Source organism: Anguilla rostrata, chromosome 11, assembly GCF_018555375.3.
Source record: "Anguilla rostrata isolate EN2019 chromosome 11, ASM1855537v3, whole genome shotgun sequence".
Taxonomy (NCBI): domain Eukaryota; kingdom Metazoa; phylum Chordata; class Actinopteri; order Anguilliformes; family Anguillidae; genus Anguilla; species Anguilla rostrata.
In genome coordinates, this window is record NC_057943.1 from 5,209,907 (window position 1) to 5,227,150 (window position 17,244).

Below are 17,244 nucleotides of genomic sequence, written 5' to 3' on the forward strand. Positions count from 1 at the left end.
CTCACATACACACACTCACACACACACGCATATACACACTTATACATACGCACAAACTCACACACACACTCACATACACATACTCACACACACACACGCATATACACACTTATACATACGCACAAACTCACACACACACTCACACACACACACACTCACATACACACACACACACACTCATATACACACTTATACATACGCACAAACTCACACACACACTCACATACACATACACACACTCACACACACGCATATACACACTTATACATACGCACACACATACACATATACACACTCACTCACTCACACACACACACACACACACACACATGTTCTCGCAGTGTGACAGGTGTCATCCTGTCATCCCAGGTGCCACAGGGCCAGCGATCATGTCAGAAACCAGCAGGCTGTGCTCACAGATTACCCCCCCCCCAGAAATCCATTCCTGTCTGCCTGTCTCCTGTCTCCCTCCCCCCCCCACCCCCGACCTAACTCACCCCAGGGCTTGTGATAGGTCCCCTCCACCAGGTGTTTATTAGTGACCAGTGGCTACTCCACCCCTCAAACCCTGGCCTTGTGATTGGCTGATCTCACCGGCCCTGCCCCAGGGGATCATGGGAAAGCGGGAGCATCGTTTGTCCCCCCCCTGCCCCCCGTCAGCTGCCAGGAGTTCAGAGCTCTGCTCGCCATTGAGAGCGCCGGGTTCGAAGGGCTGTAAATATTTACACATTATTAACTAAAGTCTGGTAATTATTGCCAGAGCGAACCCAGCATGCCGCTGAAAGGCATCCTCCGGATTGATGGATTAACGATTATTATTATAATATTCCACACGCGCTGATTCTAATGATAATTACATAGCGTGTGGCAGGCAGAGGTGGGGCGGGGGGCGGGGGGGCGGGGACGTAATGTTTACCGAGCCCGAATCGGCACAGCACTACCCCGGCACAGTAAATAAACACCCGGAGACAAAAGCGGAATGGGCGTCCTGGCGTAGAGCGTGGTGCTACATGGGGTTACATGGTTTTGTGGGGGGAGGAGGGGGGGGGAGCGATTGTAGTACGTAAACGAGAGCGGGAGAGATTGCGTGAGAGCCCGGCGTCCGTTCGGAAGGTTAATCCCTGGGCTGTTTGACCCCTGACCCCTTTCGATCCGTCCATGCCGGTGGAGACGGTGTCCCCCCCCCCCGCCCGAACGCGAGCTCGTTCGCCGATAGCGGCATCTTTGTGTCGCTCGCCCCCTATCTGCTGTGATCGTAGCCCCGATGCTATCGCTCCGTCCGTTCGGTCGCGCGAGCGTCTCCGGTCATCGGACGGGCGCCGCGGTGCGTTGGCGGCTCCGCGGTTCGGGACGAGGGCGGGTATTTTGACGGGGGAGACCTCGGACTCAGATGCTTTTGTTTTTGGAATCTGCATTCCGAGCTGCGCTCGCGGAACCTTCCGGTCTCTCTCTCTCTCTCTCTCTCTCTCTCTCTCTCTCTCTCTCTCTCTCTCTCTCTCTCTCCCTCCCTCCCTCTCTCTCCTCTCTCTCTCTCTCTCTCTCTCTCTCTCTTTCTCTCTCTCTCTCTCTCTCTCTCTCTCTCTCTCTCTCTCTCTCTCTCTCTCTCTCTCTCTCTCGCTCTCTCTCTCTGGCGTTCTTTCACCGCCGTTTCCCCGCTAATTGCGGTGTCAGGCCTGAGACACAAAGGGGTCCCGATCAATTAGCCTCCTCAAAAAGCCCGGGACGTGGCGGGGCGAGCGAGAGAGAGAGAGAGAGAGAGAGAGAGAGAGGGGGGGGGGCACAAAGGAGGCAGAGATGTTCCCCTCTGTGTTTCAGCGATAAAGCGTCTACGACTTATTTGCAGTCTGTTAACCCGGCGTGTCCCAGAGGGACCCCACGCCACTCAAACGCACACACACACACATGCACACACACACACACGCACACACATGCGTGCACACAAGCACACCCGTGCACACACACGCACATTCACATGCACACTCACAAGCACGCACGAACACACTCAGTCATGCACACTCTCTTTCTCTCTCACTCACTAACACACACAAGCTAGCATGCACACACACACACACACACACACACACACACACACACACATGCACATACGGAAGCATGCAAACGCACACAAACCCACACACACACACGCATGCATGCACAAACCCAAAAACTTCTCATGCAGCCTCACTTAAGGGACAGGTTTTTCTTGTGTTGTCCCTAACAGGCTTAACTAGTTCACAGTCGGTCCCAGGCTTCCTCATCCGCGGCCTCTCAGGGCGGTTACCTCCCGTCTGCAGGGTTACTGCTGCTCTTAACCCCGATTCACGCGCTGCTCGCTGTGAGTCGCCGTGGATACGGGCGTCTGCCAGACGCCTGTGCTGTCGGGTGATGCTGAGCTCCGCTCCGCTCTGAGGGAAACCTGGCTATTTATAGCGCCGTTCCCCTGCAGTGTCTAAACGCCCTGCCCTGAGCCCGGAGGACGGGAACGGAGAGGAGAGGAGGAGAGAGAGAGAGAGAGATGGGAGAGAGGGAGGGAGATGGGAGAGAGAGAGAGAGAGAGAGATGGGAGAGGGGGAATGTAGGCAGAGAGCTGGAGAGGTGGGCATGATGCAGGTGTGACGGTGGTATGTCTTTGATTTTAGTAACACTGCCTCTCTGTCCTTTACATCCCTTCTTTCTGAGAGTGAAGGGCTGACTGGAGTTGCAGTGCCGGACTACCTCCTTATTGAGTGTTTAGAAGAGTAATCTTGGTGGAGTGCAGAACGTGCGTGTGTGTGTGTGTGTGTGTGTGTGTGTACGTACGTACGTACGTGTGAGTGTGTGTGCGTGTGTACGTACGTGTGTGTTCACTCCTCTCTCTCCTCAGGCAGAGGCTGAGGGGTTCTCCCACTTCCACCTGTACGTCTGCGCTGCGTTCCTCATCGAGTGGCGAAAGGAGATCCTCTCCATGGTGGACTTTCAGGTACCAAGAGCTCGCCCTCTGTGCCCTCATCAGATGTGTGTGTGTGCGTGCATGTGTGTGTTTGTGCGTGTGTGTGTGTGTGTGTGCGCGCGTGTGTGTGTGTGTGTAACAGTCAGTTGATGGGAACTCCCATTTATCCCTTTGAAGAGGAAGTTTTTTTTAAATTTTCTGACTCAGTGTTCTAGAACTCCGCTGCTTTCAGTCACCAGCACTGATTGTGACATCAGCATTAGAATGTCACAGTTAAGAGCATTCTAATCTCATATGTGTGACCTCACACCTTAAGTGGCTTTGGTTATTATATGCATATGTATGAGCCGCTTGCTGCAGTCACTGATGCTCCTGTAGTGGGGTGGGAGTTGAGAAGGTGTTGATAGATGACAGCCTAACATTACATGCCTGTGCATTAATATCTCAGCTCTCAAAGGTGACATCACAGTGCTTCTGTCCAGAGGCTCTTCTCCGTGTATGATCGGAGATGGCTATATTGCTGTGAGACGCGGCTTATATGATCGATATTGATAATAAATGAGCCCGTTGGAACATGCAGCTGTGTAGGAATCCTTTCAGTCTGCTCCCCTCAACTGCCAACATCGAGCACACACACAACTAAAATCAGGCGTTACACACGCGCACATGTGTGTGTGTGTGTGTGTGTGTGTTCGTTAGTGAGTTTGATGTCTGTGTGTGGGTAGGTGTGTGTGTGTGTCTGTCTGTGTTTGTGTGTGGGTAGGTGGTGTGTGTGTCTGTCTGTGTTTGTGTGTGGGTAGGTGGTGTGTGCATGTCTGTCTGTGTTTGTGTGTGGGTTGATGTGTGTGTGTGCGTGCAGGCGTGCTTGTGTGTGTGTGTGTGTGTGGTGTGTGTGTGTGTGTGTGCACGTCTGTGTGTGTGTGTGTGTGTGGTGTGTTTATGTGTGCGCGTCTGTGTGTGTGTGTGTGTGTGTGTGTGTGTGGTGTGTTTATGTGTGCGCGTCTGTGTGTGTGTGTGTGTGGGTAGGCGTGTGTGTGCGTCTGTCTGTGTGTGTGTGTGGGTAGGTGCGTGTGTGTGGCTGTCTGTGTTTGTGTGTGGGTAGGTGTGTGTGTGTGTGTGTGTGGGTAGGTGCGTGTGTGTGTGGCTGTCTGTGTTTGTGTGTGGGTAGGTGTGTGTGTGTTTGGTGTGTGTGTGTGCGTGTCTGTGTGTGTGTGTGTGTGTGTGTGTGTGTGTGTGTGTGTGGGTAGGCGTGTGTGTGCGTCTGTCTGTGTGTGTGTGTGGGTAGGTGCGTGTGTGTGTGGCTGTCTGTGTTTGTGTGTGGGTAGGTGTGTGTGTGTGTGTGTGTGTGTGTGTGTGTGTGGGTAGGTGCGTGTGTGTGTGGCTGTCTGTGTTTGTGTGTGGGTAGGTGTGTGCGTCTGTGTGTGTGTGTGTGTGTGTGTGTGTGTGTGTGTGTGTGTGGGTAGGCGTGTGAACCCGCAGCACTCCCTAAGCGCCTAATCTTTGGAGTGTGTCTGCATGTGAGCATATGCTGTGTACGTCTTCACTGGTCTAAATCCGGAGTGTCAAAACTGAATACCCAGGGGGCCGCAGTGTCTGCAGATTTCTGTGTTTCTTTTCCATCAGCTGCCAGTTAAGGCCTTGAGAACAAGGCGTGTGGATCTCTTAGCCAATCAATGACTTAAGTTAACCACTGGTGCTGAGACACACCCCAAAAACCAGCAGACACTGCAGCCCTCCAGGACTGGAGTCAGACACCTGTGCTCTGAATGCATGTGTGTTGTGTGTTGCTTGTTGTGTGTTGAGATGGTCTGGATGTGCTTATATTGTGTGTTTGTGTACAGCACTGGATGAGTGTAAATGTGTGTGTGTTATGTGGGCATTTGCATTGCATTAATGTGGACGTTGTGTGTTGTGTGTTGAGAGTATTCGGATGGTCTGAGTATGCTTACATTGTGTGTCTGTGTGTGTGTGTGTTTGTGTACAGCACTGGATGAGTTTAAATGTGTGTGTTATGTGGATGTTTGTGTTGTCTTAATGTGGATGTTGTGTGTTTATGTGCTGCATTGGATGCCTGGATGAGTGTAAATGTGTGTGTTATGTGTGCATTTTGTTGTCTTAATGTGGATGTTGTGTGTTTATGTGCTGTCTGTCTGATCTCCTCTCTGCGATTGGAATAATTGCTTCTCCAGTTTAAGAGGCGCTCAGTAACCAGATTTCACACCCCGCAGAGTCTTCACAGTCGGCTGGGTAGAAAATGAGAAACTCTTATTGTTTGCTTTTACTCTTCTTCACTCTTTCATGGCTTTGCATTCTGCCCCCCCCCCCCCGTTCCTGTGTCCCTGAGGCTTATCTCCTGGCTACACAGAGCACCTCTTTCCTCTTCTCCCTCTCTCATGTCTCCCTCTATCCCTGTCTCCTCTCCCTCTCTCATCTCCCTGTATGTCTCTCTTCTCCTTTCTCTCTGTCATCTCCCTGTATCCCTCTCTCCTCCTCTTCCTCTGTCGTCTCCCTGTATCCTTCTGTCCCTCTATCCCACTGTCATATTACTCTATCCCTTTATCCCTCTATCACTCTCTCCTCTCCCTCTATCCCTCTTTCCTCTCACTCTCCCTCTCACCCTCTTTTTCCTCTTTCTCTCTCTCTCCTATCCCTCTATCACCCTTTCCTTATATCCCTCTCTGATCTCCCTCTATCTCTATCTCCTCCTCTCCTGCTTATCTCTCACTCTGTCCCTCTCTCCTTCTCTCCCTCTCCCTCTCTCATTCTCTTCTTCTCTCTTCTCTCAGTCTCCCTCTCTCTCCTTCTCTCCCTCTCCCGCTCTCATTCTATCCCACTCTCTCCTTCTCTCCCTCTCCCTCTCTCCTTCTCTCACTCTCCCTCTCTCATTCTCTTCTTTTCTCTCCTCTCACTCTCCCTCTCTATCCTTCTCGCCCTCTCCCTCTCTCCCTCTCTCTCCTCCTCTCCCTCTCCCTCTCTCATTCTATCCCACTCTGTCCTTCTCGCCCTCTCCCTCTCTCCCTCTCTCCCTCTCTCTTGTTCCGGCTCTTGTTCCATGTCTGTCAGGTTACGGCAGGCTAAGATGTATCGCGGGACTGTGGGGAACATTGATAGTCTTTAAAAGCATTTGCAGTTTTTCATCTGTTTTTTTCTTCCCTTGTCAAGAAGTTCCCTCCTCCTTACAGCCTCCCCCCCCCATATCGCCCTCCGTCTCTCCCTCTCCTTCTACCTTTCTGTCTTTATGCTTTTCTTGCTCTTTCTCTCTCTCCCTCTCCCTCTCCCTCTCCATCGTTCCCTCTGTTTTCTAGCATTTCTCTTGCAGCCTCTTTCTCTTTTCAGGCTTGTTTTATTTATTTATTTATTTATTTATTTATTTGATAGGGACAGATACATTTAAACATAGATTATTGTCAAACAATATCCAATGCAATGTATCACAGCAATTATATTCTAATTTCCGATGCTTGTCCCTAGATGGGCTTTTTAAACACACACACATACAGCACAAAATCATAATTATAAATTACATACAATAAGCTACTAGAGCATTATTATATACATTAGAATGAATTGAGTGAAGATATCATAAAATTTGATGAAAACCTAGCAATTCATAATCACATATGATTACACAACTGAGTGCATTTTTAAAATGGCTTCAGTTTATACTTAAAATGCTCAAATGTGTGAATGTTCTCTTTTTAGACCAGCAAGCTCCCGTCCCGTAGAGTCGAACCCACTTTTCCTTTCCTGTGAGTAACCCCAGGCAGACCGTGTCACTGTCACTGTGTTTCCCTCCCCCCCCCCCCCCCCCAGGGCCTGCTCATGCTCTTGCAGAACCTTCCCACAATCCACTGGGGCAACGAGGAAGTCGGACTGCTGCTCGCCGAGGCCTACAGGCTCAAGTACATGTTTGCCGACGCGCCCAATCACTACCGGAGATAGGCCAGGCCGCCCGCCAATCAGGCCGACCGCCAATCAGGCCGCCCGGACCCTCGAGACTGACACACCCACGGACACAAAAAAAACGAAAAAAAAAACCCACTCACAAAACGTGCTCTGCTGTGAAACGGATTCTCCTTCCTGTTGCTGAATCAACTCGTGTGCACGCGTGCGTGATGCGTACACACGTGAGCGTGCGGGTGCACGCGTGCGTGATGCGTACACGTGAGCGTGCGGGTGCACGCGTGCGTGATGCGTACACACGTGAGTGTGCGGGTGCACGCGTGCGTGATGCGTACACACGTGAGCGTGCGGGTGTGGACAAAAACACACCGGCAGACCCACAGGCAAAAAAGGAGGACCTCACAGAGAGCACGGTGGACCCCCCGGCCCCCATTTTATCCACTCCTCCCCTCTCATTGGTTCATTGTCAGGAATAAAATAAAAAAAAAGTGTGAGTGACCAATCCCCCCCTGGAGGAGCTGAAGTTTATTTCTCATAGAGGCCCACAGTCTTGAACCTCAGCCAGCTTGTCTGTTACAGTCAGAGTCGGGAGAAATCGAAGGCGGTCTTTCCACGGTCAGCCGCCCAGGAGACGCGGGACCACGGTCCCACGGACCCCCTTAATGAGCGCAGGTCGCGCTCCGCCATCGACTCGCCCGCTTCGACCAATCAGTGTTTCGCCGCACAAGAGCAAAGGGGCTCCACGAAGCCCGTGGCTTCCGTCGCCATGGCGTCTCCACGCGTGGTGCGTTCTGGAAGCCCCCCCAAAACTTGCTAATCAGTCGGTGCTTTTTTCGACCGTGGGACACCGCGAAGACCTCACGTGACCGGAGGAAAGACGAACCGAGAAGGAAACTCAAAATAGACTCGTTTGGTCGAAAGTGAAAATACGAGACTTGCGTTCTTTGCTTGGAGCTGAAGGACGTTTTCAGGCGTGGTGATGTCATCTCCAGGGATACTCCGCTCGCTCCGAGTCTGCCCTGCCACGCGGCGGCCATTTTGTCACACTCCACTTTCCGTGTTTCTGTGTTCCTTCGCTGGCGTTTGTGTTTCTGCTGCCGCGAGACCTTCCTACCACAGCGGTCGGGAGAGGGGCGTGGCTGGGGTCCCTCTTCCCTCCGACGGGAACAGGGCGTGGCTATGGCGGGATGGCCGGGGGGGCGGGGGGGGGAGGGGGGTGTCTGTACTTGAGGATGAGCAGGAAGCGCAGCTGCGACCTCCTACTGTAGACCTCCTCCATCCCAGACTGCACTGCGTCTGCCCTGTCTCAGCCCACTGGCCTGTGACTCAGTGTGTGAATGTATCCGCCATCTCCGCCATTTTGAAAAAAGGTACCCTCTCTGCGTGGGGTCCTATCACGTGCCCTTGCAAGAGACACTTTCAGAGTTTAAAAATATATATATTATTTTGCTTTGGGGTTAACTTCTAATGATTTTTATTTTTTTACCTTTATTTTCCTTATAATATGTGTAATAATATTAGATAATTAATATTAGCTATTAAAATTGAAATATATGTGTAGGCATTTATGTATATATACAGTGAGTGCCATAATGTTTGTAACAAAGCCATATTTTTTCTTGATTTAGCTCTGTACTCCTTAATTTTACATTTGTAATGAAACGATTAATATGTTCTTAAAGTGTAAGTTCTCAGGTTTTATCAAGATTTCATAAAAAAGCAATTGAACACGTCTGACTAATCAGAAACCCCTGTGAAGCCATTTGTCCCAAACATTATGATGCCCTGAAATGGGGAGAGCTATGTATAAAAAGGGCTGTTATTTCTGTATGGTGAAATTTATTAGAATACTGTTTAATAAAAGCCGAGAATCCACACTTTAACCACATACTGTATGAATTGTTTTATTACAATTGTAAAATTATGGAGTACAGAGCTAAATCAAGAAAAAAATATGGCTTTGTCCCAAATATTATGGTGTTCACTGTGTGTGTGCGCGTGCATATATATATATATATATATATATATATATCTGAGAGAGAGAGAGGGAGTTCGACAATGCTACAGAGCAGTTTAAATTAATGCAATTCAGTGGGGAAAAATTAATTTCTGGTCCATGACAGAGGAGGCTGAATTGGCACTAATTGCAAGTGGTCCCTTTTTTTTTCTTTTGCTTGTGAGAAATGTGAAGCTGCAGATATAGTGGGCTGTGGGCATTAGACGGTGGTGTGTTGGGTTTAATTTAATTTTTTTTCCCCTTGGAAACAACCTGCAGCACGCAGTCGCGATCCCTCAGCGAACCAGAAAAAAAACAGCATGTTTACCGCGAGCGCAGAAAGCTCCACGTGGTGCTCTGTTCAGAACCCATCCCTCTTGAGAGGGTGGCCCTGGTACGCCGAGATTGGAGAGGACTTCTGCAGAACTTCTGTAGGAAGTCTCAGTCATTCCACTCTGAAGCCTCGCTTCTGTAGGAAGTCTCAGTCACTCTCCTGTGAAGCCTCACATCTGTAGGAAGTCTCAGTCACTCTCCTGTGAAGCCTCACGTCTGTAGGAAGTCTGTCACTCTCCTGTGAAGCCTCACATCTGTAGGAAGTCTCAGTCACTCTCCTGTGAAGCTTCACTTCTGTAGGAAGTCTCAGTCACTCTCATGTGAGGCCTCAGTTCTGTAGGAAGTCTCAGTCACTCTCCTGTGAAGCCTCACATCTGTAGGAAGTCTCAGTCACTCTCCTGTGAAGCTTCACTTCTGTAGGAAGTCTCAGTCACTCTCCTGTGAAGCTTTACTTCTGTAGGAAGTCCCAGTCACTCCTGTGAAGTCTCACTTCTGTACAAAATCTCTGACACCCTGTGAAGCCTCACTTTTGTAGGAAGTCTCAGTCACTCCTGTGAAGCCTCACTTCTGTAAGTAGTCTCAGTCGGTGTGGAACGTTTCCAACTTGCATCTGCTTGTGTGAAACTTGAACCCAAGCCTGCCCTGATGAGAATAGGTCTAGGATGTCCAACCCTGTTCCTGGAGATCTACCATCCTATAGGTTTTCACTCCCAACCCTAACAAATCACTCCTCATTCAACAGCTAGAGATCTCATTGAGCTGCTAAATAGTACAATGAGGTGTTCCAAATTAGGGTTGAAATTAAAACCTACTAGATGGGAACAGGGTTGGGCAGGCCTGGTATTTGCCCTCATTGGTCCAGCCAGTTCCCACGTCATTGGCCTCTTCAGTCACATGACACAGTCCCCTATAACCGCATGCACCTAGCCTTGGTCTTGGTCAATTTACAATGTTAAATTGCTTTGTAATTCATGGAAGAAGTGTGGGCGTTTATGGTACGTTCTAGACAGTGATGCCCTGACTAGGTTTTGTTGACCACTTCCTGAGAACGAAATGGGTCCCATTAATGGACCCTAATGGACCAATGCAAAACTGTTTCCCAACTGTTAAAAAACGAAGCTTTTGATATTTCTGTTGTAGCTGATAATCAGCACGTGCTACGTTATGTGTGGAATTAGGAGCAAAGCCTTGAACTTTGGTGTTTAAATAAACAAAGATGGAACATGATTAGAGTTCAAAATAGGTACATACGTACAGCGTACACCTCTGCACCCTCTCTCGTTACTTTCTGCTATGCTACTGACTCCTGCTCTTGTACACTGCACCTCCCAACAGACAACATGAACACTGAAAACCACCACCACTGAAATGCGGCAAAAGCCTCGTTTAACTCATTCAGACCCAAATTAAATACGCCTTTTCAAATCTGTAAAGTGGAATTCAGTAGCACCAACAAATGTACTGTAATGGTGACAGCAGGCCTGGTCCTTTGATTCTCTAGCCACGTGATTACAGATAAGGAAATTTGCAAATATTTCCTGTTTCCTCCGGAGGGAAATATCCTGTGTACGCGTTCTCTCACTTGGAAGTTCTGACGTTTTTTTTTTTTTTTTGAGCGGAAAACATTGAGTCGGTGCATTTTATCATTTGCTACAGTAGGTATTGTAGCGGTTTTGCTTGTCTTTCATTTAACAATTCAGCAATCGCACCTGCCGACAGTGACAAGATTTAATATTTACAAGGGTTAGCTCATGGGCGAAATAACCAGCCACGTGTTGAATTCAATATGAATACATCTTCCTTTGTATTTGCCTGATTGCCTTGGTTCATACTTTCTGATTTTTTTTTTTTTTTTTTTGTCAAATTCAAAACTCAGATTGTTTCTCTAGGAGACTAGCCGGGCATGAACTTAGCCCCCCTCCCCCCACCCCCCTTGGGCCTGCTGTGGGTGAAGAATAATTTGGACAAACTCTGACACTAGCCTTTGCTCCTTGTGTGCATTTTTGGGGAACCTTTTTGGTCTTCCAAGTAATTCAGTCGACAAAGGTGATACTTGGACTTCCGTTATGCTTTTCACCCTTTAGAGTGAGTTCAAAATGACCGCATTACCCAAGTCAAAAAAGTCAGTTAAAGCTCTTTATTCGTAATGTTAAGCGAATAACGTGCGTTCGAAGAGGTGCTTTACTGCCAGTTTTAATAGTTTTTTCTTTTTAAAAGCATAAAACAGAAATTAGCCTTGTAGTCATCAGTATTGATGGAGGGTAGAAGGACCAGCTGTTCTGTGCTAATATTCAGGCATCTCAGTGCCATATTTCACCTGGGCCCACTCTGTCTCTGTTTCCACTGTTTGCGATAGCCATTTGAAACAGGCTTTTTTCAGGCTGGGGAAGAAATGGCTGAACAGTGCTGTCCTTGTCTGAGGCTTTGAGGCCAGGTTTAACTGCCAGTAGTTTTTTTTTTATCCATGGCATTTTATATTCCTTTACATGCTTCGAGCGACTTGCGAAAATGTTGGGGGAGCTGGGCAGTGTCATGTCGCAATTAACTTTCTCATTTCTGCAGTAATGGTGAATTTTTTTTCCCCGGGAAATTTCATTTTGCCTTTTTTTTTTTTGTTTTCCAAAATGCAGTAATGGCACTAATAACATTTAACAAGCAGCAGGTTGGAAATGTTGTGTGTTATTATCATTTTCGTTTCAGGGGGCGATGTTCATGAAGGTCTTTTTTTACATTTTTTTTTTCAGGGTTTATAATTGCTGTTTTAACAGAATCCTTATGGAGGAGGGAAATGCAATAACAGCATCCCTATCTACACTAATTTAAAAAGATTCCGGAAAAAAAAATACTGTGACAGTGATTGCCAAAGCAGTGAGCGATTTACTGTTTGTATTGGTTGACAATTATGTCAGAGAAATCTTGCATTTTGTCCATTGTTTAGGTTAACAAATTAAAAAAGTTGAGTTGGTTATTTTTTTTTTGTGGTAGGAGCAGAAATTATGATTAGTGGACTAAATCGCAGTCAATATTGTACGGAATTTGATTTTTGCTGTGCATATAGGAGAGCTTGTTAATCATAGGACAACTCTTATGTGTTGCTGTCAGCAGAGTAATTAGTGGGTATTTTAATTAATATATAAGGTCCTGTCGGCTCAGTTGAGAGTAGTGCGGCTTAAATGAATTTATAGCTTTTATAGACTTTTTTTAACAATGGGAATGAGAGGTAGAAAACATGAATGGACCCAAGCCCCCCTTTGAGCTGTGAGGTCACAAATACGCGATTAGAATGTTCTTCTTAACTGAGCATTCTAATGCTGATGTAACAGTCACCGCTGGTAACTGAAAGCAGCGGAGTTCTAGAACACACTGACTTAGAATTTAGAAGTCAACATCGCAACAACAAAAAACAATTCCTCTTCAAAGGGTTAAGACGGATAATCAAGGGGACGTACGGGGGTCTCACAGGCCCAGGGTTCCACTGTGCGAGCGGCTTGAGCAGGGGCTTGGGCGTGTGGCATGCCTTTTTTGGGTTCTGCTCAGTCGTGTACGTCAGTCCCCCCCCCCTCCCCACGAGCCCTCAGAAATCGGTACGGAACCTTCGGAGGCGTCCCATGGCGAAGGTTCGTGAGGTTTTCCCCCAGAATGTAATCTACGAGCGCAGTGTCTCCTTCCTCTTTTTATTTTTTTTTCCAGTGACAGTGCTTGCTGACAGAAAATTTAAATCTCAAAGCAATCCACGTTTCAGGAGCAGATGAACTAAATGGAGCGTGTCGCCAGACCTACATTTTTTAAAAACGCGAGTGTGCAATTGAGTATTCGTTTCTCGACATTATGCTGATTTATTTTTGTTTGTTTGTTTGTTTGTTTTCCCCTCTACAATCAAGAAACTGTCATTACTTCCAGTTTTGGAGCTGTTACATTGAGCAAGTACGGTTGATGAAGCACTCTTACAATGCTTACAGTGTTCACAATATTTCACGTTCACCAGGCATCATATCCAAGCATGATAATAATAATAATAATAATAATAGCGAGCTTTATGGTGACACTTGTGCGTCCCGGCTGGAAGGCTATCATATCCGGAATTGATATGGGAGCACTTCAGCCGAGCGTCAGGACCTGCTCACCGGTGAAATGAACCGTCTGATGTCTAAATCCCACGGGGACTTTAAGGAGGGCAGCTTAGCCGCTGCCGGGGCGATCGGTCTGTGTGGGAAAGGACAGGAAGGGTGAAAGTGTGGATGTGAAAGGTGGAAGCCCTGTTATAATGAGAGCATGCATCCGACTTGCTTGACATGGATGCGATTGCTTTCAGAAGGTGCTCATGACCAGTCTTGGGGGGGGGGGGGATTTTAAAAAATGCTGCAAACATGATAATGTTGTCTTTTTTTTTTGGTGAGGAGTATGTATACTTTATTTGCATCCAATGGTCTACAACATTGGTAACTAAATCCTGTTCCTGGAGATCTACCATCCTTTAGGTTTTCATTTCAACTCTAATTTGGCACACCTGACTACTGATTTAGCAGCCCAACAAGATCTCTAGCTGTTGAATGAGGTGTGGCTTTGTTACATTTGGAATGAAAACCACTTACAAACTGTTTATTAAAAATAACAATAATAATAATAAGATGAAGAATTGATGATAATCAAAATAACAGTAAATGATTGAGCAAAGTAAATGCATATTATGCATGCCAAAGCAGGAAAGTTTTTGAGGAGTGTTCAGTAGTTCATCCACCTTTCTTTAGTCAATATTAAAGGTTTCTGAACGATGGCAGGTCAGGCAGGCTCTCTTACATTTGACATGTTTCAGGACTGGAGTCGATGCATGGACACTGCGTTCAACTGAATTCCATGCGCGTCCGACCAAACGCACGTCAGTCCCCTGATCGATACGAAAACCGCAGAGTTCGGTGTGGTCTTCGGGGATTTCCTCACTGAAGGTCTGGGTTGCATCCTTGCGTGTTGATTGGTTCATCTGTTGGCCCCCCCTAACCCACTTCCTGTTTCCTGCCTGGTTTACCTTTCCCCCCCCTCCCCCACGTAGGGTATCGGGGGGGGAATATGAACACAACATTATCATTTCAAGGACACTGACAATGTTAATGTACTAAATAAATATTTGCCTTTAATCTAGAATTAGACATGGCGCTTTCTCCTGCGTTGTTTCCGTGTGTTTGTTTTTATCTTGTTTTTGGTTGCACTGTAATTTTTTTATTTTTTGATTTTCCCTCCAGTGGGTCACTGCTCTATAGCGGATTTTTGTTTGGCTAGGGTCACGTGAAGATATGCAGAATGGTTCGAAATGTGGTTAGAACAGCTGTGAAACCAACATCCATGGTACTGTTTCATTTAAACTGCTGTTTTTATTTGATTATTTGGTTTGTACTTGTTTTATTCTTCTTCTTTTTTTTTCACTGTGGAGAAATGCCAAAATACCCCAGCCATGTCATTGGTTTTTTTTTTTGTCTGCTTAATGCTTCTGTGGGCAGTCATGTTTTTAAGCCTTAAAGGAAGAAAGATAACGGTTATCTGCTGTATATTTAACTCTTTCGTTTATATTAAACTATCGGGTCCATTGAATTTATTTTTGGTTTCGGCTTGTCGATTTGTGTATCTGCGCGTGTCAGTGCGCGAGTGCATGGGTGCTTGCGTGTGTAATGAACTACACGTCTAGGGGCCACAAATGTTGCACGGATAACTAGCTAACCGGCTGTGAGTAATGATCTCATAGCAGCGGAGACATTAGTGTAATTTAAATGGGTTTATAGATGTGAATGGAAACAAAAAAATTTTTCCGTGTGAATGTATTTCATATTTTGGAGATCGAATGAGGAATCTGGGTTAAAGTGTTCAATCTCAGTCTCTCGGCCTTGTGAAGACAGGCGTCTTATTGAACTGCCTTATTTGTGTGCAAGCACTGAGAAAGGCAGGGATGCAGAGATGTCAGCAGCTTTAAAGGAGTACCATGGTGATTTTCACACTTTCTCGGTTTTATGTGCTATTTGCACAAGAGGCATTGAAGAAACACAATGAGCAAAGTATTAAATATGTCCGTTCTGTATTTTTTGAGAAATATGCGTTTTAAATTCATCGTCCTATTTTCAACCGGTTGAGAAAGTTGTCATTTTGCTACGTCACGAATACAGTAACCACTCCCATTTCCACGCCCCGTAAAGAAATCTGACAGGACACACCGTCCTGCTGTTTAGACAATGCAAATATTTGACTAACGTTAGGTTCACTTATATTAGAGTGCCTTTAGATTATTTCTGGTTACATTCATTTAGCTAGCTAGCTAACGTTAGCTAGCTAGGAGGTTTGCTTTCATGAGGCAATGTTATCGATAACGTTAGCTTGCTAGTTTGCTTTTATGAAGACGTTATAGTTGTGCTTTTATCTTAACTTGGCTAGCTAGATAGCAAAAATTATAATTGGATATAAGTCAACGTCCTTACCTTAGCTATCTATCGATACTTGATATACTACTAAGCTAGCTAGCTTGTGAAAATTCAGTCTCCCAAAGAGAGAGCGTATCATGGGGGTAGCTATGGTAACGGGGCACGGTCTGTCAATCATAGCTAACTGACGGTTCTCATTACCACGCCCAGACGGTTCGGGTGAATTTTTATAGTGGGAAATTTAGGCTTAGAAAAATACGTTTTAAAGTACATTGAAATGACTGAAGAATAAAAAAATTATGCACATTTGTTTTGTTGTTGCCTGAAGACAACTGGGAAGTGTCACGTTCAACCACCATGGTACTCCTTTAACGAGTAATCCACGTTCACTCCTGGACTCTGTGTGAACACTAGGGCCCATTGTGAATGCCCACTGCTGCGTGTGATGCAGTGTTCTGATCCTCTTGTGATGTCATAATGCACTGTGGACATGCGCTTCACTTCCTGGTCCAGGAAGTCCTTGAATGTGCTCTTTGTTTGAATGACACAGAACGCATAACATGACGTCTGACCAAACGCACGTCAATCCCTCTATGCAGCTGAACGGATGAGCCAGGTGTCCCTGTGGTTGAAAGAAAGATGACTGTCTGTGATGCCACCTGTTTGTATCTGTGCTTTGATGAACCCAGCGTAGATGCAAACAGGTGCACCCAGTTAAAATGCCTCACCCCCTCCCGATCAGGGCTCTGTTTTCCGGAATCAGAGTCACGCGAGGCATGGGTGGAGTCAGCAGCGTGGCACGTGCGGGTGCAGTGGGCGTGGCTAGTGGATGTTGGAATTGTCAGGACCAGAGGCAGAGGCAGCGCTCAGCTCAAAGCACGCGGTGCACCGGGGAAACGGGCCGGATGGCACACGGTGAGTCAGGAAATTTCCAGATGTCTCCGGTGCATCAAAATCCATGACGAAAACACCGTTTCACCTGCGCGACGGCTCGCTAAACGCCGGCTGATTTTATCATCAAGGGTTTAAGTTATAGAAATTCATGTGATATTAATTATGAGCACGTTTACACTAGCAAAGAACATGGAGTAAAAAGTAAAAAAAAAGGAAAAAAGTGAATGTGCTACATTATAAACCACGTTATTTTTCTGTCTGCTATTGCTCTTAGTGACCCCTAGAAATGAAATTCATCCTTTTTTGCTCATCCAGATCTGCACGCTACATTTGCAAGAACTGAACAACAAAGTTCAAAACTCAGTGTTATAAAACTGTAACATCACGCTGTGGCCGTGAATGCATGTCCTTCCTGCTATTCCTACCGACTGCAGTTTTTGGACGCGCGTGGTGTTTGTATCCCACTGACAACACACTCACTCACATATTATTTGCCCATTTGCAAACACCTGCGCCAAATATGTCGTAGGTCTTTAAATTCCTCCATGACATTATATTGGCACTCATTTCAGGCCTATTTTATTATTATTTTTTATTTATTCGCTAGTTAAACCGTAGCAGTGACTTTTTAACAACGTTATAACATTACACGCCGCTTTAAAGGCGTCCGCTAAGTTAATGTAATATATATATATATTTTTAGAAGAATAAAAGGAACCGTATGTAATCTCCCTCACTGTATAATTCCGCTCTGAGCTGGCACAGTTTTCGTTTTCTCGGCTGTTTCT

General features: G+C 46.5%; 1 protein-coding gene across 2 annotated transcripts in view; it reads left to right on the forward strand.

The window, feature by feature from the left end:
- Positions 1–11,614, forward strand: part of tbc1d22b (TBC1 domain family, member 22B) — a 65,882-nt gene extending 54,268 nt beyond the window's left edge. The window contains exons 11-13 of one of the 2 annotated variants that reach the window (XR_010324337.1): positions 2,864–2,959; positions 6,743–9,375; positions 9,432–11,614. Coding sequence is in view for 1 of the 2 variants with exons in the window: in XM_064300625.1 (XP_064156695.1) it covers positions 2,864–2,959; positions 6,743–6,871 (225 nt within the window). In the remaining variant the exon portion in view is untranslated. Of the gene's footprint in view, positions 1–2,863; positions 2,960–6,742 lie in introns of both variants that reach the window. The other variant, XM_064300625.1, reaches the window with a different exon arrangement.
- The last annotated feature ends 5,630 nt before the right edge of the window (positions 11,615–17,244 follow it).